The sequence below is a fragment of the Procambarus clarkii genome, chromosome 15 (genome assembly GCF_040958095.1).
Source record: "Procambarus clarkii isolate CNS0578487 chromosome 15, FALCON_Pclarkii_2.0, whole genome shotgun sequence".
Taxonomy (NCBI): Eukaryota; Metazoa; Arthropoda; class Malacostraca; order Decapoda; family Cambaridae; genus Procambarus; species Procambarus clarkii.
In genome coordinates this window covers 11,659,155-11,682,463 of record NC_091164.1, presented here as the reverse complement: position 1 = coordinate 11,682,463, position 23,309 = coordinate 11,659,155, and the positions used below count along the sequence as shown (strand labels likewise).

The 23,309-nt window shown below is 45.6% G+C and overlaps 2 protein-coding genes across 2 annotated transcripts in view; both read right to left on the bottom strand.

Moving 5' to 3' along the window:
• Positions 1 to 9,623, bottom strand: part of LOC138364908 (uncharacterized) — a 35,357-nt gene extending 25,734 nt beyond the window's left edge. The window contains exon 1 of the mRNA XM_069324988.1: positions 9,078 to 9,623. Within this exon, the coding sequence (XP_069181089.1) occupies positions 9,078 to 9,623 (546 nt within the window). The remainder of the gene's footprint in view (positions 1 to 9,077) is intronic.
• Positions 9,624 to 12,674: 3,051 nt separating this feature from the next.
• LOC123747693 (cuticle protein 16.5) lies at positions 12,675 to 15,367 on the bottom strand. The gene is made up of 2 exons (XM_045729904.2): positions 15,230 to 15,367; positions 12,675 to 13,301 (listed from the first exon to the last, which is right to left on the bottom strand). Exons 1-2 carry the CDS (start codon positions 15,353 to 15,355, stop codon positions 12,987 to 12,989), a joined length of 441 nt encoding a protein of 146 aa, XP_045585860.1. The 5' UTR covers positions 15,356 to 15,367; the 3' UTR covers positions 12,675 to 12,986.
• Between the last annotated feature and the right edge of the window lie 7,942 nt (positions 15,368 to 23,309).

Sequence of the window (23,309 nt, the reverse complement as noted above, 5' to 3'; positions counted from 1 at the left end):
ATTCTCAGAACAATCAAAAGTTTATTCCAAGACAACAAAAGTCATTCTCAGAGCTATCAAAATTATTCTCGGAGTCATCAAAAGGTATTCTCTAACTCACTTGGTCATTAAAGTTAATTTCTATGTTATAAAAGTTTGTCTCAGAGACTCTAAAGTTAATCTTAGAGTTATCAAATGTAATCTCTAACTCTCTTTTGTTCATCAAAGTTGATCTCAGAGTTAGCAAAGGTAATCTCTAACTCACTCTCGTTCATCAAAGTTGTTTCAAAGACATCAAAGTTATTCAAAGAGCTAACAAAAGTTATTCTCAGAGTCACCTTCGTTCTTCAGAGAAACTTTCCAAAACATCTTTATTCATCAAAGTTATTCTCAGAGGCATAAAAGTCATTCTCAGAGCTATCAAACTTGTTCTCAAAGTCATCAAACTTATTCACAGAGTCATCAAAGTTAATCTAAGACATCATTTTTCATCAAAGATATTCTCTCTAAACCATCAATGTTCTTCTCTAAGACATAAAAGTTATTCTCAGAGTCACCTTCGTTCGTCAGAGAAACTTTCAAAACATCTTTGTTCATCAAACTTGTTTTCAAAGTCATCAAAAGTTAATCTAAGACATCTTCTTTCATCAAAGTTATTTTCAGAGACATCTAAAGTTATTCTCAGAGCTATCAAACTTGTTCTCAGAGTCATCAAATGTTATTCTCGAAGTCATCAAAGTTATTTTCAGAGACATCTAAAGTTAATTTCTATGTTATAAAGTTATTCTCAGAGACATCTAAAGTCAATCTTGGTCATCAAAGTTGTTCTCTAAACATCAATGTTGTTCTCCAAGACATCAAAGATGTTCTCAAAATCATAAAAGTTATTCCCGGAGCTATCAAAGTTAATCTCAGAGTTATCCAAAGATATTCTCATGTCCACAAAAGTTATTCCAAGAGACGTCAAAGTTGTTTCAAAGACATCAAAGTTAATCTCAGAGTTATCCAAAGACATTCTCAGAGACATCTAAAGTTATTCTCTAAGACATCAAAGTTGTTCTAAGAGTTATCAAAAGTTATTCTCAGTCATGATATGTTATTCTCTAACTCACTTCCATTCATCAAAGACATTCTCTAAGTCCTGAAAGTTATTCTCTAAGACAACAAAGTCTTTCTCAGAGCTACCAAAGATGTTCTCTAAATCATAAAAGTTAATCTTAACTCACCTTCGTTCATTAGAGAAACTTTCCAATCCATATTCGTTGACCAGAGTTATTCTCAGAGTCATCAAAGCGATCTCTAATTCATCTTCGTTCTCCAAAGTTGTTCTCTAAGACACCTTCATTCATCAAAGAAACTCTCCTTCTTCCATCATGTTATTCTTTAAGACATCTTCAGTCATAAAATTTTCTCTCCAAAATGTAACTAGTTCAGCTTTTCATATCAAACTTACACTTCTGTTAAAACATATTTTCTTAGACATTTTACATTTTAAACTGTTCTCTGAACTACACTGTTCAAACCTACGTAACCTATCCTCTCGACCCAATGTTACTTAGTTAACGTAACGTTCCTAAACCTAGCTTTACCTATCCTAACCTAACTTACCTTACCTTCCCTATCTTACCTAACTTTACCTATCCTAACATAACTTACCTTACCTTCCCTAACTTAACCTAACTTTACCTATCCTAACTTAACTTGCCTTTCATAACCTAACTTTACCTATCCTAACATAACTTACCTTACCTTCCCTATCTTACCTAACTTTACCTATCCTAACATAACTTACCTTACCTTCCCTAACTTAACCTAACTTTACCTATCCTAACTTAACTTACCTAACTTATTCTGCTTAACATAACTTACCTTACCTTCCCTATCTTACCTAACTTTACCTATCCTATCCTAACCTAACTTGTCTTACCTAACTTAATCTTACTTTCCCAAACTGATGTATCCTAACTTATCTAGTCCAACCAGACATGATCTAACTTAAGTATTCCTTCTTGTCTTTGTGTTTCGTCAATCATTGTCTCATATTCATTTACTCATTTCATTAGTTAATTTCTCAAATGGTCACTTATGCATTTCAAGTGCTATTTGTTAGAGATTGGATATTTAAGCATTTCAAAGAATTTTGTTATATATGGGCATTTACTCATTTCAAGGGATAATTTCTCAAATGGACGTTTTGCATTTCAAGTGTTATTTGTTTAAGATTGGGTATTTAACCATTTCAAAGGATTTTTGTTATATATGGGAACTTACTCGTTTCAAGGGCTAATTTCTCAAATGGTCATTTTTGCAGATCAAGGGTTATTTGTTAAAGTTCATCAAGTTGCCCATAAGTTGTATTTATTATGTTTGTTATCATATGTTCTTATTCCCCAACCCCTTAACCTAACCTCTGTAATCTTAGTGTATTTAGTAGGTTCTATCTTATGTTCTTATTCCCCAACCCTTTAACCTAACCTTTCAGATGTAGTTTGTTGAATATATTATCCTTTTCCTAACCTTTCAGATGTAGTTTTGTTTCTCCTTTTTGTATATTTTTTACCCAAACCCACCATCCCACTTAACCTTCTTTCCTTCTTTTACTTTGTTTTCACATATAAGTTCATTCTTTATCATAGTAATAATAAAAATTACAATAGTAAAGAATCAGATCTACTGAGACTTGAAATTGAGAAACAAGAGCTCAAGGGAGTGAGAGCATGAAAGAAGAGCAAGGAGTAAGAGAGAGGGGCGGAAGAAAATGGGACCAAAGAAGAGAGAGTGTGGGGCATGGGAGCACTAAGACTTGAATTGAGAAAAAGAAAAACTAAGTGAATGAGAGTGAGGGTGTGAGAATGGGAGCAATAAGACTTGAATTTGAGAAACAAGAGAGCATTTGAGCAAATGAGGGAGAGAGAGGGGGAGGAAGAGAGAGAATAAGGGAGAGAGATAGAAAAGGAGGGTTAGAAGGAGTAGGAGAATCAAAGTAAAGAAGGAAAGAAGGTTAAGTGGGATGGTGGGTTTGGGTAAAAATATACAAAAAGGAGAAACAAAACTACATCTGAAAGGTAGGAAAAGGATAATATATTCAACAAACTACATCTGAAAGGTTAGGTTAAAGGGTTTGGGGAATAAGAACATAAGATAGAACCTACTAAATACACTAAGATTACAAGAGGTTAGGTTAAGGGGTTGGGGAATAAGAACATAAGATAGAACCTACTAAATACACTAAGATTACAAGAGGTTAGGTTAAGGGGTTGGGGAATAAGAACATATGATAACAAACATAATAAATACAACTTATGGGCAACTTGATGAACTTAACAAATAACCCTTGATCTGCAAAAATGACCATTTGAGAAATTAGCCCTTGAAACGAGTAAGTTCCCATATATAACAAAAAATCCTTTGAAATGGTTAAATACCCAATCTTAAACAAATAACACTTGAAATGCAAAAACGTCCATTTGAGAAATTATCCCTTGAAATGAGTAAATGCCCATATATAACAAAAATTCTTTGAAATGCTTAAATATCCAATCTCTAACAAATAGCACTTGAAATGCATAAGTGACCATTTGAGAAATTAACTAATGAAATGAGTAAATGAATATGAGACAATGATTGACGAAACACAAAGACAAGAAGGAATACTTAAGTTAGATCATGTCTGGTTGGACTAGATAAGTTAGGATACATCAGTTTGGGAAAGTAAGATTAAGTTAGGTAAGACAAGTTAGGTTAGGATAGGATAGGTAAAGTTAGGTAAGATAGGGAAGGTAAGGTAAGTTATGTTAAGCAGAATAAGTTAGGTAAGTTAAGTTAGGATAGGTAAAGTTAGGTTAAGTTAGGGAAGGTAAGGTAAGTTATGTTAGGATAGGTTAAAGTTAGGTAAGATAGGGAAGGTAAGGTAAGTTATGTTAGGATAGGTAAAGTTAGGTTATGAAAGGCAAGTTAAGTTAGGATAGGTAAAGTTAGGTTAAGTTAGGGAAGGTAAGGTAAGTTATGTTAGGATAGGTAAAGTTAGGTAAGATAGGGAAGGTAAGGTAAGTTAGGTTAGGATAGGTAAAGCTAGGTTTAGGAACGTTACGTTAACTAAGTAACATTGGGTCGAGAGGATAGGTTACGTAGGTTTGAACAGTGTAGTTCAGAGAACAGTTTAAAATGTAAAATGTCTAAGAAAATATGTTTAACAGAAGTGTAAGTTTGATATGAAAAGCTGAACTAGTTACATTTTGGAGAGAAAATTTTATGACTGAAGATGTCTTAAAGAATAACATGATGGAAGAAGGAGAGTTTCTTTGATGAATGAAGGTGTCTTAGAGAACAACTTTGGAGAACGAAGATGAATTAGAGATCGCTTTGATGACTCTGAGAATAACTCTGGTCAACGAATATGGATTGGAAAGTTTCTCTAATGAACGAAGGTGAGTTAAGATTAACTTTTATGATTTAGAGAACATCTTTGGTAGCTCTGAGAAAGACTTTGTTGTCTTAGAGAATAACTTTCAGGACTTAGAGAATGTCTTTGATGAATGGAAGTGAGTTAGAGAATAACATATCATGACTGAGAATAACTTTTGATAACTCTTAGAACAACTTTGATGTCTTAGAGAATAACTTTAGATGTCTCTGAGAATGTCTTTGGATAACTCTGAGATTAACTTTGATGTCTTTGAAACAACTTTGACGTCTCTTGGAATAACTTTTGTGGACATGAGAATATCTTTGGATAACTCTGAGATTAACTTTGATAGCTCCGGGAATAACTTTTATGATTTTGAGAACATCTTTGATGTCTTGGAGAACAACATTGATGTTTAGAGAACAACTTTGATGACCAAGATTGACTTTAGATGTCTCTGAGAATAACTTTATAACATAGAAATTAACTTTAGATGTCTCTGAAAATAACTTTGATGACTTCGAGAATAACATTTGATGACTCTGAGAACAAGTTTGATAGCTCTGAGAATAACTTTAGATGTCTCTGAAAATAACTTTGATGAAAGAAGATGTCTTAGATTAACTTTTGATGACTTTGAAAACAAGTTTGATGAACAAAGATGTTTTGAAAGTTTCTCTGACGAACGAAGGTGACTCTGAGAATAACTTTTATGTCTTAGAGAAGAACATTGATGGTTTAGAGAGAATATCTTTGATGAAAAATGATGTCTTAGATTAACTTTGATGACTCTGTGAATAAGTTTGATGACTTTGAGAACAAGTTTGATAGCTCTGAGAATGACTTTTATGCCTCTGAGAATAACTTTGATGAATAAAGATGTTTTGGAAAGTTTCTCTGAAGAACGAAGGTGACTCTGAGAATAACTTTTGTTAGCTCTTTGAATAACTTTGATGTCTTTGAAACAACTTTGATGAACGAGAGTGAGTTAGAGATTACCTTTGCTAACTCTGAGATCAACTTTGATGAACAAAAGAGAGTTAGAGATTACATTTGATAACTCTAAGATTAACTTTAGATGTCTCTGAGACAAACTTTATAACATAGAAATTAACTTTAATGACCAAAGTGAGTTAGAGAATACCTTTTGATGACTCCGAGAATAATTTTGATAGCTCTGAGAATGACTTTTGTTGTCTTGGAATAACTTTTGATTGTTCTGAGAATAACTTTTGTTGTCTTGGAATAACTTTTGATTGTGCTGAGAATAACTTTGAGGGCTTAGAGAATGTCTTTGATGAATGGAAGAGTCCCATTGAAGTCTTAAGGAAGTCTTTGATGTCTCGAAGGATGTCTTAGAGTGTAACTTTGGTGTCTTTGAGTAAGTCCTTGATGTATTGAAGAGTGTCTTTGATTTCTCGAAGAGTAACTTTGGTGTAACGGAGAGCACCTTTGACTATTTTCTTACTTAGCGACATATAATTTTAGTTACGAAAGTGTTGAAAAAGTTACATTTGACTATTTTAGTGCTCCACAAAGTATAATGCCAGTTAAGAACGACGATGATAGATATCTTTGACTATATTTTCTTACTTGACTATGGATAAAGTTAGTTATGAACAGTGCTGAAAAGATTCCTTTGACAATTTTTAGCTAAGCGAAAGGCTGTTTTAGTTAAGAACGGTGTTGAATGAGGTTAATCCTGACTATTTTCAGATGAGAGAAGTGATATTTCAGTTAAGAAATGACAAGGAAACATGATGAAGTAACTATTTTAGTTGACCGATGAATACTTTTAGTTGAGCAAAAGCCAAAACATGATGAACATGACTTTTCTGATGATTGGCAGATAATTTTAGTTATGAAATGACAATGAAACATGATGAACACGGTTATTTCTGATGAATGGGGAATATGTTTAGTTAAGAAATGATGAAAGTTATTATTTTTAGTTGATTGACGATGGATAAAAGCTAGTTATGAACAGTTTTGGAAAGTTTCCTTTGACAATTTTTTCTTGATGAAACATAGCGCCTGTTAAGAAAGTGCTGAAAAAAAGTTTCCTTTGACAATTTTAGCTAAGAGAAAGGTTGTTTTTAGTTAAGAACAGTGTTGAACGAGGCTATTTCTGACTATTTTTAGTTGACTGGATAATAAGTTTAGTTGAGAAATGACGAAAGTGACTATGTTTTTAGTTGATTGGTGAAAGATTTTTTAGTTAAGGAACGTTAGATAACATGTAAGGGGAAAAACCCAGAGAACATATGGGGAACATGGCAAAGAACATATGTAAGAAAAGTTGATGAATACAGTGAACATGCAGGGAATATGAACTTGTAGAGGAACATGAATATTGACAAAGAACATAGGGAATACAAAGAATGAACACTGAACGTGTGAAGAACAAGCTAGAACATTGAGAACATGAATATTGAGTATAAAAGTTATAAAGAGAACATGTGATGAACATGAAAACATAGAAAATATGACTAGAATTTGTAGAGAAAGTAATGAGACTAAGAGAAAGATTATAGAAAAAAAATGGAGATACTTGTGAAAATATGAACTGAATGGGACTGTGAACATTTGTAGAACATGGAATGAACACAGAAAACACGGACAAAAAGTGAAGAACACAGCTGAATATAGAGAAAATATGCAAATACAGGGGGACAAGAGCTGGAGCTCGGTAACTGACTTGATCTTATTTACTATGTCTGAAAATGTAGTTGAGTGTTTAAATCTCAGGGGGATTTGGACTGATAGTAATGAATTTACATGAGTGAACTTGGACAGAGGACAAGAGCTAGAGTTTTATATTTGTTACTTCATATTTACTATGTCTGAAATACAGAGGGTAAAAATTTCGGGGAAATTGATGGTTTATTTACAAAGACTTGAGGGTGGGGGACAAGAGCTGAAGCTCAGTAACTGACTTGATCTTATTTACTACGTCTGAAATATGACTGTTTAAAATTTCAGGGGGATTGGACTGCTAGTAGCGAAAATGTGGTCTCTGTCAAATTTGGGTCTTTAATTGGACTCTGATTAATTTCGATCATGAACTGGACTCTGAATATTTTGGCACAAAGTAGACTCTGGCGAATTTTCGGTATAAACTGGACTCTGATGAATTTCGATCAAGAACTGGACTCTGTCAAATTTTCACAGATTACAGGACACTGATGAAATTTGCTAGAAAACTGGACTCTGATGAATTTTGCTATTAAAGTAGACTCTGGCGAATTTGAGCATAAACTGGACTCTGACGAAAATTGGGTATAAAATGGACTCTGTCAAATTTTCACAGATTACAGGACACTGATGAAATTTGCTCTCAAAGTAGACTCTGGCGAATTTCTGTTGATAATTGGACTCTGATGAAATATGAGCTTAAAACTGTCTCTGACTAATATTGCTCTCAAAGTAGACTCTGTTCATTTTTAGGTATAAATTGGACTCTGATGAAATATGAGCTAAATACTGTCTCTGACTAATTTTGCTCTCAAAGTAGACTCTGGTGAATTTCTGTTGATAATTGGACTCTGATGAAATATGAGCTTAAAACTGTCTCTGACTAATTTTGCTCTCAAAGTAGACTCTGGCGAATTTGAGCATAAACTGGACTCTGCCGAAAATTGGGTATAAAATGGACTCTGACAAGTTTTCACAGATTACAGGCGAAATAGCCGTAAATGGATATAAAACTAAATGTTATGGATAAGTTGTCTGTTTTCCTTAACAAAACATCTAGGACAATATTCTCTGAAAATGGTCCTTTTACAAATGTGTGATTGAAAACGGGCAAAGGTTGTCCATAGAGTTTACCTGGAAATGCTGTGACACAAACACGATTTTTTCTAAAACTTTTCTTTAAGATTTTCCTACTTATTTTCATCATAAGAATGATTAACAAACTTCTAAGATCTCGGAAATTATTTTTCTCATAAGAATTCCTTACTTCCAAATCTGTGACTCCCCAAATTTGCCTGAAAACCCCTAAGAGCCACAGACGATTTTTTCTCCCAGAAAAAAAAATCGTCTGTGGCTCTTACAGTCCACAGGGGTCCTCTCCCCAAAAAAAAAAATCGTCTGTGGCTCTTACTCCCTACTACTACACACGACGCACACACGCGCACACACGACGCACACACGACGCACACAACCACAAAAACATCACAAGGCAAAAGCACATGGCACACGAAATACTTAACATAAAAAAAAAAACATAAAAAAGACGCCCAAGGCGCAGGCACAGTAACATACAGACCCCAAGAAACAAACAGGGACTAACAGCAATATACAGTGACACATGCACAACAAATACTCACACCAGAAAGTACAAAATAGGGGAAACAAACAGTGTAAACAACCCACACAGGGCAAAAGCATTGGCCCACGCAGGAGCCAGGAAAGAAGCATACCCACACACACACACCAAACCAAACACACCACCACAGGAGCAACCACATCAGAGCCACAGCAACCACACAATGCACACTCAAACACTGCAACACGGACACATCATGAACATTATGCTCTTGAACGAGAGCCACATCCACACGTTGCTCCCGCAGAACATCCAACAGGCCCAACTGGACCCCAAGAGCATCCAAACCCCGAACATCCAAGGACGCCAACAGAGGGCGCCATCGAGACAACCTCAGGACACCCCCAACCCGTCGCGACCCACCGGCCGCACATCAGCCTGGACCCCAGGGCGCGCACAGCGATCGACACCAGCCACTGCACCAAGCCCCACGGAGGAGCCTTCCACCGGAGCCTCAGGGCCCCCGCCAACCGGAACATGGGCTGAAGCTCCCCGACGTCCATCCTTAGATAACACGACCACCAGGTCCCGATCACCAGGGGCAACCGCCCACGAAGGGGAGCCACCGGCAGGGGGCACAACTTCCAACACGGAAGACACCACGGCGACGTCCACGCCCTCATCCTCCAATGCATCACGGCCCTCCGCCCACAACCGTCGAGGCGACGCAGCCCGAGCTGAACGACGGCGCTTAACATGAGGCTGCTGATCGTCGGAACTATGGCCCCCAGCAAGGGGCGCCCCAGAAGAACCCGTCGCGGGCGACCCCATAGCCGAGGCAGCACGCCCACGCAGAACAGAAGCCTCCACAGCACGGGGCACAAGTCCACCACCACGCCCGGAGACTGAAGACGGAGAAGGAGCAGGCCCAGCCGGCGGGAGAGCACACTCCAGCACACAGGGGGGCATCCATCACGGACGACACGGCAGGCGCAGGCGAAGACGGACCAGGGGGCGAGGAGCCCACCGAAGGCGACGAGGGAGTCGATGCAGAGACAGAGGGCGGGGAAGAGGCAGAGGGCACACTCACCACAACCCCGGCAGCCCCGGGAAACAGACACCGGCGGCAGGAGAGGCAGGCACCACCCCACCAGCAGCATCCAAGGACCGCACGGAAGCAACCGGCCGCGGATGCACCTCCGCAACCACCGAATGGAGAATACCCGAGGCAGGAGCCCCCAGGTCCACAGAGCATACCGGTGTGTCAGACTTATCAGGGCCAGACCAAGCAGGGCCAGAGGGAGCCCCCGCCGAAACCGCCGCAGGAACCACACCAGGCACCAGGTCAGAGCGTGTAGGCGACGAGGAAGCTCTACGATCATCCACGCAGGGAAAGTCACCGTCCAAAAAAAAAACGAGGGAGCCTCAGCACGAGGAGCGTCACAGCCGGCTTCCACATGGCCCTCAGCACCACACCGGAAACAGGTCCGTGTCTGGCCCTGATAAAAGACCCGGAGCGAGAGCCCACGATACAAAAGTCTGGACGGAACAGGCGAAGTAACCCCCGCATAACAAGCGTACGAGTGCCCGTACGTAGCCCGCGCAGCCGGCCCGCACTCAAAGTGTTGAAGCGGTGAAACACTACCACCCCATACCTTGCAAACACCGCCCTCAGCTCGTCTGCGGGGAAAGCCACCGGCACACCATGAATGCTCACATATTGCACGGCCCCCCAGGGATCCGAAACATCTACAGACACAGCCGAGGTAGAGATTGAAACCGTGCGGCCGTCCCAGCGCGCCACAAACTCCCGGTACAACAGACTCGAGTGGAAGGACAACGCCACCCGAGTAGGAGAGATCTTTTCCAGCCCTAACAAATCCTGAACGTCTACTTTGAGCTCATCGATGACCGCAATTTCCACTATCGGCCAGTCTACAGCCCCAGAAAAGTCGAGGCACGCCGTGTCAACCCGCCTGACGCGGGAAACACCACCAACAACCATACCGCCAGCCTGGTCCTCCGGCCAGCGGGCGCACCGCACCACAACCCACACCCGCCTCCACGCAACACCAGGCAACAACTGGCAGGTCAGGTGAGCACGTCTTGATCCCCTGGTGGTCAGCGAGCGAATCCAAATACCAATAGCCCGTAAGTGATAGATTTTTTGGAGTGAATGTGATCTTTGGTCGTGTAACGTGATCGATAGCTGTTGTTGTTGGTTTAGATTTAGCTACTCAACGAAATGTCCATGTAGCACGGGCTACGGTGAGCATGTGGATCGATAGCTGTTGTTGTTATATTCAGCTACAAGGAAGATAAAGTTCCAAGTAGCACGGGCTATGGTGAGCCCGTAGGATCGATAGAAGATTGAAGAAGATTAAGCCACCCAAAAGGTGGCACGGGCATGAATAGCCCGTAAGTGGTGGCCGTGTTGAGCCATTACCAGTATTAAGAGCTGATACTGGAGGTCTGTGGTGGTGCGACTGCACCCTACGTGACGGGAGATGTCTCCTATGGGATCGATATCTTATGGTCCTCATTATATATGGGGTGCTTGGTCAGGTGGGGTTCCATGCTGGTACAGCATACCCTAATGTTGCATTTATCAACGCTGAAACTTGTTTGTCGTTTGTACGTTATAGTAGCGCGTTTATGTCAGCTACTAATCACAGTTGCTCGAGTGATCTTAGTATTTTGCTCACTAGGTTGAGTGTAACGGGCCAATTCATTAACCTGTGCTCACGCCAGGCTCATCCAAGCGGGGGCTCAACCCCATGACACATTCTTCGTTTTTAATATATAGTTAGGCGTAGGTTAGGGAAGGTTGTTGTTGTTGTTGTTTTAGATTCAGCTACTGGGAACCAAAAGGTGCAAGTAGCACGGGCTATGGCGAGCCCGTAGTGGACTTCTCTGGCACAGGAGTGGAGCTAGAACTGATGTTAGGGAAGGTGCTCGGGTAAATATGTGTATTTCTGGTACGTGGGTGAAGCATTTTGAGAGGTGCGACACCAACGTTCTTGTCCTCAGGCCAAGCTCGTTAAAGCGGCGGCCGTTCCCCTAAACGCATTCATCAATTTTAACATGCTGTATATAAAAAATAGGGTGTTCGTATATATAAATTTACGTTATTATTTATTATAGTTCTGTGTATAGATAGGCGTAGGTTAGGTGTTTAGGTTCTGTTGGCGATTATTTGTATTTGTAGTACGTGGGTGAAGCATTTACAGCGCTGTGGTTCGAACAGAGATCGTCAGCGAAGCACTGTTCGGGAAATGTTTGAACGTCATCAGTTGCGCAGCCCGTCCTCATCAATAAATACCAAATGCTCGTTAATCCAGCCGCCAAACCGTCTGTTTATGAATGAAAAATGGTTTACACATTACTTACAACTGATGACGTTCGAACATTGCTTGAACAGTGCTTCGCTGGTGACCAATATTCGAACCACAACGCTGTAAATGCTTCACCCACGTACTTCAATTGCAAATAATCGCCAACAGAACCTAAACACCTAACCTAACCTACTCCTAAGTGAGCGTAGATTACTAAGATTAAATTAAAATATTAAAACATTAAAACGCTGAGATATCTTCACCATACGCAAACATATAATATTATTAATTTTTATTTGATAAAATTCCTACTTTAAATGAAGAGCAAGTTTAGGTTCAATTTTCTGAATTCTTCTCTGGGATGAAACTCAGCTATGACGAGCCGAGCCTGAGGACAGGTTGGTCAGGGTACTATAGATGTAATGTGACTTCCCTTGTAAGTATATACAGAATTGAAGACTGCGGGGGGGAGGGGAGGGGAGGGGGGTGTTCTCCCATTATGAATCTTTCTTAGAAACTTCTCCTGAGGAAGAGCACCAGATAACACCGCAAGCACCGTGAGCTTCGAGATGAGACACAGTATACATACATAGTCATACAAGTGAGCAGTAGTGATCTATACCACAAGACTGTGACCGGGTTGAGTAGAGTGGACGCTGCTTAACAGTTCTGAGGAAATTAAACATTTGAGCCTTTTTGTAAATATATTTAGAGCTAAGTACAGAAGAAATTTAGGATCCTGGCGTGGGAGGAGAGATGAAGTGCGCGCCCCGGACTCTACCCCGCCCGGGTACAGGTGTGGGCGGGGCACTAGTCGGGGCACGGGCGTGTTGTGCCGGCGCGGGCGTCCTTTCCGGCTTCATGGGCGAGACGTTAGGCCCAGTAGATGTCGTGCTTGCGGCCGTGGTGTTGGCGTGGGAAGCCGCGGGCGTTGTTGCTTGCCTGTAGCGTCATGGCTGGCGTGGTGGGTGTTGAGGCTCCGGTGTGTGGCGGGGGTCTAGTACTTGACAACGTAGCCGTGCTGCTCTACGGGCTCCACCGCCACCTCGGTCTTCACGCCGGTCTGGACGCTGTAAGGTGCCGGGGCTACCAGGGCGGGGGCGGCGGCGTAGGTCAGGGCAGGGGCGGCGGCGGCGTAGGTCAGGGCAGGGGCGGCGGCGGTGTAGGTCAGGCCGGGGGCGGCGGCGTATGGCACGCCAGCGAATGGCAGGCCGGTGTATGGCAGGCCGGCGAATGGCAGGCCATGGAATGGGACGGCAGCATGGTAGACCGTTGCGGCAGAGGCTGCCGTCAGCACGAGTGCCAGCACCACCTGCAGGCACAAAGACAACACAAGTGTTAGGCCGTGATGTTATCATGGACCTCTGGCACTCCCCCAAAAAAGTCATGAAAGTCTAAATCTATGAAAGAAAATGTCTTATTTGTTTGTCACTTTGTTGGAGGTTGGCGGCCAGACTGTTGTGGTTAGCCTCGCGCAACTTTCCACGGTGAACTGTGACTGCATACCGAGTATCCTGGAGGTGTTGGGGCTGGTCCCCGTGCCACTGTCTAGGTAGGAGGGACTCCTAATGCAGCAACGACAATTCCTATCAAGACTGATATGTGGGTTTGATTGTCCGTAGAGTGTTTACCAACCGATTTTACTCCTGTGATCGACATCAAATCAACGTTGATAACGTTTATTCAACGTTACTCCAGCGTGTTTTTCCCACTGAAGGAGAGGACGGGAAGGTTAAAGGAAGAGGGGGAGGGAGACGGAAAGTGAAAGATATTGGAAGGGTGGGAGGAAGGGAGGGACGGAGATAGAGACCCGGGCACCGCTGGGTACGTCATCTATTTACAAAAGAGAATGTATGTCTGCGGAAGGCTGGCAGCCGGACGCTTGGGGCTAGTCTCACGCAACTTTGCATGATGACTGGTTAGTTTATGGAGAGTCTGAGGGTGGTCGGGGACATTCACACACTGATGAGGACGGTGTAGAAGGGGCGGGACGTGAAGCTTGCCCGTTGGAAGAGATGAGGAGGGTGTGTGTGTCGGGGGGGGTGTAGATGGGGAGGGTGTGTGTGTTGGGGGGGGGGTGTAGAGGGGGGAGGGTATGTGTGGGGGTAGGTCTGCGAGACAGGACTGGGCACAGGACCGACTATCCCCCATCTAGTCACATGTACACGACCAAAGATCACATTCACTCCAAAAAATCTACCACTTACGGGGCTATCCACACCCGTGCCACCTCTGGGGTGGCTTAATCTTCATCAACCAATCAATCAGTCACACGTAAATGTAACAACTCTCTCTCACTCAAACACCTGTAAAGCTCCGACCCACGAGCCCACACACCTGACATAAACAGTACTTATAACAACAGTAGCCACTGTGACATTTCCCTGTTAGATTAGTCCACAGGATCTTGGCCCAAACTAATGGGTCAAGTATATGGGTTTCTCCTCGTCACAAAATACTCACCATTTTCTGTCACTTGAGTTCAAAACGCGTTATTGTTCTTCACGTAATTCAAACGGCCATTTCCCAAGTTATTGACAGCCATAATCCCCCCCCCCACACACACACACACACACACACACAGTAAACAGTTGATTGACAGTTGAGAGGCGGGCCGAAAGAGCAAAGCTCAACCCCCGCTAACACAACTAGGTGAATACACACACACACACACACACACACACACACACACACACACACACACACACACACACACACACACACACACACACACACACACACACACACACACACACACACACGTGGATATTGACCACCGCACAGCCTTCGCTTAGTTACTATAGTCGCCCAAAGCTACTGGGCTAATTATTGACCCCCAAACACTGAGATATTGACAAATAAACTCTGAGATACTGACCACCAAACACCTGAGTTGATGACCAATAATAGTCAACAGTCACTGTGATTATGACCACTAAACACCACACAACCACTGAGATATTGACCACTCACAGCACACAAGCACTGATATATTGACCACTAAACACACAGGTACTGAGATATTGACCACTCACAGCACAAACAGTGACATATTGACTACTAAACAACACACAGATACTGACATATTGACCACTAACAACACACAGGTACTGACATATTGACCACTAAACAACACACAAGCACTGACATATTGACCACTAACAACACCATTTTGGCTCTAGAGCAGCACAAGAGTCGAGACAGTGAAATAGTGACGTAACCCAGAGCACCATCACTCACAATCTTCATCATCTCGGCGGGTGTGAGGAGGAGGAGGTGTTCCTGCTGTACCAGGGAGGAGTAGAATGGTGAAGATGCCCGCTGCCCGGACCTTATATATACCCCCACCTTGTGGCTTCCACCCATCAACCCCCATTCAGGGACACGCCTGAACCCCGCCCTGAGCCCTGCTTCCTCCCACACACCCCTGGCATGCCCGTCTCTCTCTCATGCTGGACACACCGTCTGCTGCCGCCCCCTAGGCCAGTGGCGTCAACCTTATTTACTATCCAGAGTCAGAGTGTAAATTATTCTACGTTTTGCATCTCATGGCCAGAATGATCTCCCGCCGGGAGCACCTGAGAGACTCTCCAAAAGAGAAAGAAATAATAATAATGAATTAATACTAATAATAATATGTTAGGACACTACCAGCCTCTCCCTTCCTCAGTGGTAGAGCCAGCTACACTAAGAGATGCGTTTCTTTGACCCTTGTCAACATCATCAAGGGCAGAGTTCGAATGGTTACAGGTTTTTGTGCCATGGAGAAGTTCCTATAGAATGTTCCAATAGTTGGGACGGGTAATAATGCTGTTGTGTGTTTTGTCTGACGATGCATGGCGGCTCACCTTCCTTCTAATGATCTCTGGGATAAATCAGTTACAAGAGATTTGATCACAACATACAAAATACTAAGGTGAATAGACAAGATGGGCAAGGATAGACCCTTTAATCTGATAGGAGGTAGGACAAGAGGATACAAGCTGGAAACAAAAAAAAGTCGAAAAATATAAGGCAACAGGTGTACCCCCCCCCCCTCCCCCCCCTCCTCCCCCCCTCCTCCCCCCCCTCCTCCCCCCCCCCCCCCGTAGGAGTGGACAACCAGTGGAATGAAGTGAAAGAAGAAGTTGTGGAAGCCATCCCCGTCGATAACATTAAGGCCAGAATCAACAAAGAATTGTGACGTCAGGATAGTTGGATTATAAGACGACGGGTTGATGAGTGAGGCAAGACTGGAGGTTAAGGGTGTGGTCCCCCTCTCCAAGGTCACACACACACATACACACACACACACACACACCCATGCCACTATCACCACTACATCATTACCAATACCACTCACTACCCCTCTCTCTCTCTCTCTCTCTGTCTCTCTCTCTCTCTCTCTCTCTCTCTCTCTCTCTCTCTCTCTCTCTCTCTCTCTCTCTCTCTCTCTCTCTCTCTCTCTCTCTCTCTCTCTCTCTCTCTGTGTGGTTGAAAATATATATATATACTTGAATGGGATTATTAACCTTTGAGCACAAACAATACCCACGGTGCACCCAGCCTCCAGCCAGCCAGACATATAAGTATTTTACTCTCTTGTGTACTAACCTAACCGATACTTATCTAAACTATCCTATCCAAATCTATCCTCTCCAACCCTATCCGTCCAATGCTATCCTAACCTAACCTAACTTAACCTAGCCTAACCTAACCTAGGTCAGTAATTCATACTCCAAATATAATTACTTCGTTAGGAATGAACTAACTGAGAACTGTGCCTTTGTACCCACGATGGGAAAGCTCTCAGCCTGCTAACAAGAGTACTGCCTCTTCCCCCGACAACAGGAATGACATGGTGAGACATGTGTCCATCTCGGCGGAGAACATGCAGGAGAGACAGACACACAAGCGAGGGAGTTTTCAGGGGGAAGCGCCAAGCCATTACGATTATATAGCACTGGGAAGGGGTCAGGATAAGGATTTTGGGATGGGACGGGGGAAAGGAATGGTGCCCAACCACTTGGACGGTCGGGGATTGAACGCCGACCTGCAAGAAGCGAGACCGTCGCTCTACCGTCCAGCCCAAGTGGTTGGGTGACAGACGGACAAGCAGAAAAGCAGAAGAACGTAAAGTAATGGTTACAACTATAGTCAGATATGGTGAGAGAATGTCCGAGCAGAGAAGATACTGAAGCCGGGATGCTGGCTGGGAGATGAGTGAAGCTGCAGGTGGTAAAAACTGGTGTTGGCGCTTCCGTGACTCACTGTCCTGGACCTGGCGGGGACCCCACCCCCTGCCCTGGACCTGGTGGGGACCCCTCCCCCTGCCCTGGACCTGGTGGGGACCCCACCCCCTGCCCTGGACCTGGTGAGGACCCCACCCCCTGCCCTGGACCTGGTGGGGACCCCACCCCCTGCCCTGGACCTGGTGAGGACCCCACCCCCTGCCCTGGACCTGGTGGGGACCCCACCCCCTGCCCTGGACCTGGTGGGGACCCCACCCCCTGCCCTGGACCTGATGGGGATCCCACCCCCTGCCCTGGACCTGGTGGGGACCCCACCCCCTGCCCTGGACCTGGTGGGGACCCCACCCCCTGCCCTGGACCTGGTGGGGACCCCACCCCCTGCCCTGGACCTGGTGGGGACCCCACCCCCTGCCCTGGACCTGGTGGGGACCCCACCCCCTCCCCTGGACCTGGCGGGGACCCCACCCCCTGCCCTGGACCTGGTGGGGACCCCACCCCCTGCCCTGGACCTGGTGGGGACCCCACCCCCTGCCCTGGACCTGGTGGGGACCCCACCCCCTGCCCTGGACCTGGTGGAGACCCCTCCCCCTGCCCTGGACCTGGTGGGGACCCCACCCCCTGCCCTGGACCTGATGGGGATCCCACCCCCTGCCCTGGACCTGGTGGGGACCCCACCCCCTGCCCTGGACCTGGTGGGGACCCCACCCCCTGCCCTGGACCTGGTGGGGACCCCACCCCCTGCCCTGGACCTGGTGGGGACCCCACCCCCTGCCCTGGACCTGGTGGGGACCCCACCCCCTCCCCTGGACCTGGCGGGGACCCCACCCCCTGCCCTGGACCTGGTGGGGACCCCACCCCCTGCCCTGGACCTGGTGGGGACCCCACCCCCTGCCCTGGACCTGGTGGGGACCCCAGGTCCCTCCCTCACAACATACACGCCCTCCAGAAACACCCGGACCATACCAGAGACCATTGAGGCATCAAGGACCATGCCAAGACCCTTTGAGTCCTCCCGAACCATAATAATAACATAAACTGTAGAAATTAGCCTATTGGTCCGTACCAAGCAGCTCCTATTATTATCCCAACTCATTCATGTATGACTAACCTACGCTTGAAACAATCCAGCGGCCCAATGTCTGTCAAGTTACCCGGTAATTTGCTCCATAAATCAACAGGCCAAATTTCAAATCCATTATTTACCCGGAATTTATCATATAAATGGATATCTGAAATGACGAGGAGCATGAAAGCGGGCCTCGTGGTCTCCAGGGCCACGAGAGGATACCTCCAAGGCCATCGGGGTCATACTGCGGCATCTCTAGGGCCACCAGCACCACAGCACCATACAGGAGCCCTCTCCTGAGCCCTGGGACCATGAGAGGAGCCATCGGGCCCCCGACACGAGCCTCCAGGGCCCCCGGGGCCACAGGACCATCCGGCCACACCCAACACCTACGTGGCTTGCGTCAGAGAGGTCCTTGGCGCTCACCCACCTTCGCGGCTCTTTGGGCGGTGCATCTGTACCAGCGTCCACCACCACCACCACCACACCTCCACCACCACCACCACCACACCTCCACCACCTTGGACTATTTATACATTAGTACAAGTGCTGAAGTTTAAATTATTCGCCTTCTTTACTGATGTACTAACGTCCCCATGTGACGAGATTATCTAGTCTTGTTGTGTACTCATCTAGTTGTGCTCGCGGGGGTTGAACTCTGGCTCTTTGGTTCCCGCCTCTCAACTGTCTATCAACTGATGTACAGGTTCCTGAGTCTATTGAACTCTTTCCTATCTCTATTCTATCTACACTTGAAACTGTGTATGGAGTCTGCCTCTACCACATCACCTCCTAATACATTCCATTTGTCAACTGCTCTGACACTAAATGTCTCTGTTGCTCATTTGGGCACTCAATTTCCACCCGTGTCCCATAGTGTGTGTGCCCCTTGAGTTAGATAGCCTGTCTTTATCTACCATATCAATTGTGTGGGTGTTCGCGCGCGCGTCTGCCTTCTGTCGTGCCGCGGGAATTGAATCCCGGGATTGGTTGTAAGCCGACGACTTAGCCCACTATTTTTATTTTGTTATTTTTTATATGTACAAAAGTTCTTACATTCTTGTACAGGAAGGATTCCTGTACAAGAATTACAGTTAAGGATTCGCACCAAGTAAATCCTCCTCGGGCAGGATACGAACCCAGGACACAGCACTTGCGAAACGCCAGGCGAGTCAGACTGACTTGCGCATCTTGACAATTAGTCAGACTAAGAGGATCTTAGTCTTCACTTCACTGATCATATCGCCTTACAGTTCTATTAGGCGCACCCTTAATTCATCTCTGGGAAACTCTTTATTGTATATTACATGTTTCATTGTTTCTCTGTTGTGTGCTTGAGCGCGCGCGTGTGCGAGGGCTGACGCACGCACTAAGGCAAGGTCGGGTGGGTTGGATGCTCTTGTCTTGCAGAACAGTTAATTCTGGAGTCTGGCCCGTGTGTCTCTCTTCATAGAGGCTCTTCTTCCAGGTGCAGAGCCCAGGGAGAGGGGCTCGACCTGTACAGTGTGAGGGCGGCGGAGGGCAGATGTGCCAGCCACCACGCCCGCCCTCACTGCTCGCAGCTCCACCAGCAACAAGAAGGCCGAGTTGAGCGCCTGTTGAACCCCTTCACCGCCCGACCCGCGCCTTCCCCGCCCGACCCGCGCCTTCCCCGCCCGACCCGCGCCTTCCCCGCCCTACCCGCGCCTTCCCCGCCCGACCCGCGCCTTCCCCGCCCGACCCGCGCCTTCCCCGCCCGACCCGCCCCTTCCCCGCCCGACCCGCGCCTTCCCCGCCCGACCCGCGCCTTCCCCGCCCGACCCGCGCCTTCCCCGCCCGACCCACGCCTTCCCCGCCCGACCCGCGCCTTCCCCGCCCGACCCACGCCTTCCCCGCCCGGCCCGCGCCTTCCCCGCGCCTTCCCATCATCTTCACTGGACCAGTAAGTCAAGGAGGAGAGTGAGCTCCACCACAGTTATGCCGCCACAACCACCACAGCTGTACCAACGGACCCATCAGAGCTCTTGTTGCGTCTTCCACGTGCGAGAATATCAGCATTGTAATTACACACACACACACACACACACACACACACACACACACACACACACACACACACACACACACACACACGCACACGCACCCACACCCGTCCCACGTAACTCTAGGACGAGTCTCCATGCAAGGCTCTTCAAGCTTCCTTGCGTGCTTTTTAAGGCGGGGTTGTCCTGGACGGGGCTGCTTCCTCTAGGGCGAGTCAAACTGCATGTGTGAGAGTAGTCATGGGACCCCAGCCTCAAACGGTGGGACACGAACAAGGGGACACAGGTGGAGACTGAGTACCCAAATGAGCCACAGAGACGTTAGAAAAACTTTTTCAGTGTCAGAGTAGTTAACAGATGGAATGCATTAGGCAGTGATGTGGTGGAGGTAGATTCCATACGCAGTTTCAAGTATAGATATGATAGAGCCCAATAGGCCCAGGAACCTGTTCATAGGTTGAGTGACAGCTGAGAGGCGGGACCAAAGAGCCGAAGCTCAGCCCCCGCAAGCACAGGTGAGTACAAGGAAGGTGGAAAATAGAGAGAGAAGACGCAAGAGGCATATAAAATACTTAATTAAGGTCACTAGTAGGATGAAATGTTCCCATTGAATACCAATAGACGAGAAACCATGGCTGGGAAGCCAGTACCCAGACGAGCCGCAGAGGCGTGTTGTAGAAGAATAATAGGATATGAAATGAACTACAAGAGTAGCTTCTAGAAGCCAACCCCATACATAATTTCAAAAATTTATATGATGCCAAAAATTTGTGAAATCATTGCATTAGCTGACGACTGGAAAGCCGGAGTCCAAGAGCTGAAGCCACAAATAGGTAAGTATTCATTCAGCAAGAGCCACACCGGAAGAACCAGAGGACGGGCCGGATAATGAGACATAAACAAAGCAAGTAGTGACTGTTTCGAATGACAAAAACAAACAGAAACATGGTTTGTCTCATTCGAAAGAGAAATTTGAGGTAGAAGCTGGAAAACCCGAGTCCAGGAGCCTGGACCTAACTCCGTCCATGGGATCAAGTATAGGTATAAGAGAGCAGTGGGAGGTTAAGAGAGATATCCGCAACAGTGGATGTCGCGTCTTGTACGAACAAAATCTTAAACAAAAAAAAGGCACACACACACAAGACCTTTTTCAGTGTCAGAGTAGTTAACGGATGCAATGTATTAGGCAGTGATGTGGTGGAGGCTGACTCCATACACAGTTTCAAATGTAGATATGATAGACCCCAGTAGGCTCAGGAATCTGTACACCAGTTGATTGACAGTTGAGAGGCGGGACCAGAGAGCCGAAGCTCAACCCTCGCTAATACAATTAGGTGAACACACACACACACACACACACACACACACACACACACACACACACACACACACATGGATAGCGCGCAGGATTCGTAATTCTGTGGCGCGGGTTCGATTCCCGCACGAGGCAGAAACAAATGGGCAAAGTTTCTTTCACCCTAAGTGCCCCTGTTACCTAGCAGTAAATAGGTACCTGGGAGTTAGTCAGCTGTCACGGGCTGCTTCCTGGTGTGTGTGTGTGTGTGTGTGTGTGGTGTGGAAAAAAAAAAGTAGTTAGTAAAAAGTTGATTGACAGTTGAGAGGCGGGCCGAAAGAGCAAAGCTCAACCCCCGTAAAAACACAACTAGTAAACACAACTAGTAAACACACACACACATACACACACACACACACACACACACACACACACACACACCAGGAAGCAAATAATATTCCATATAAATTTGCGTCATGCGACCGGCAGCGTCATTACACCTTCAAGTCAGCACTCGGCCTCCAGAGAAAGACTTAAACAACACAGCCGGCTACATATGTGTACCACACCCCTCACTATTAGTACACTTGAGCGCTCACTTCAGTCTTGGTCAATGCTCAGGACTAGAGTATACTTGCAGGTTAGAGAGTGAACTGTTGTGGCGGCCTTAGTAATCCTCCAGAGGTTGATAGACATTACACCCAACTCCAAACCAAAGATATGAGGATATTTTATAAGGGTGTTAATGTGTCTGAGAGTTCGATCCTATTGCATAGCCACAATTATTATCCTTGTGGTGTTGGGTGTAGACGGGGGGGAGAAAGAAGAGTGGGAGAAATAGCAGCAAACAGAGCGGGATCCTTGTGTCACCTTGGGGAAGACCTTGCTCCCTCTGGGTTGGGTGTGGCCGCGCCCCTCCCATCACAGGGTGGCTCTTCCTTCCACATTTTGTTTATTTATCCTTCCCTTTTGTGTTCTCCTCCTCCTCCGTTTCTTTACTTTCTCCAATAAGACATAGAGTAATGGGGGACATGATAATAGTGTACAGATGGATGAAGGGAAGAACACTGGAGACATTGATTGGTGAAGATTACGCCACCCAAAAGGTGGCACAGGCATGAATAGCCCGTAAGTGGTGGCCCTTTTGAGCCATTACTAGTATCAATAGCTGATACTGGAGATCTGTGGAGCTGCGGCTGCACCCTGCGTGACGGGAGATGTCTCCCGTAACACTGGAGACATTGATTGATGAAGATTAAGCCACCCAAGAGGTGGCACGGGCATGAATAGCCCGTAAGGGAGACATTTAATATGGCACCAAATATATAAACATAAAATAGGATACAAATTGCATAAATTTAGATGCAGAAAATATATAATTTTAATACTGCTTTGGTTATAGGAGCGCAGGTTTATGGAATATATCAGCGGGTGAGATAATATGGCCCCAGGACTCCTGTATTGTTTCAGGCGTAGGCTAGACATAATAAAAATAATAATTCATTGTGTCGGGGGACAGGCAGCCAGTGTCTTCATTCACGGTAGACTTGTATCGAGTCTCCCCCCCCCCAAGGCCGAATTACTAACCCCGCCCAGCATGCAACCCGACAACACGCTGACTGACTTCTGAGTACCTACTTACTGCTAGGTGAACAGGGATATTAGGTGATAGGAAATGCGCCAAACCATTTCTGTCCCGGGATTCGAA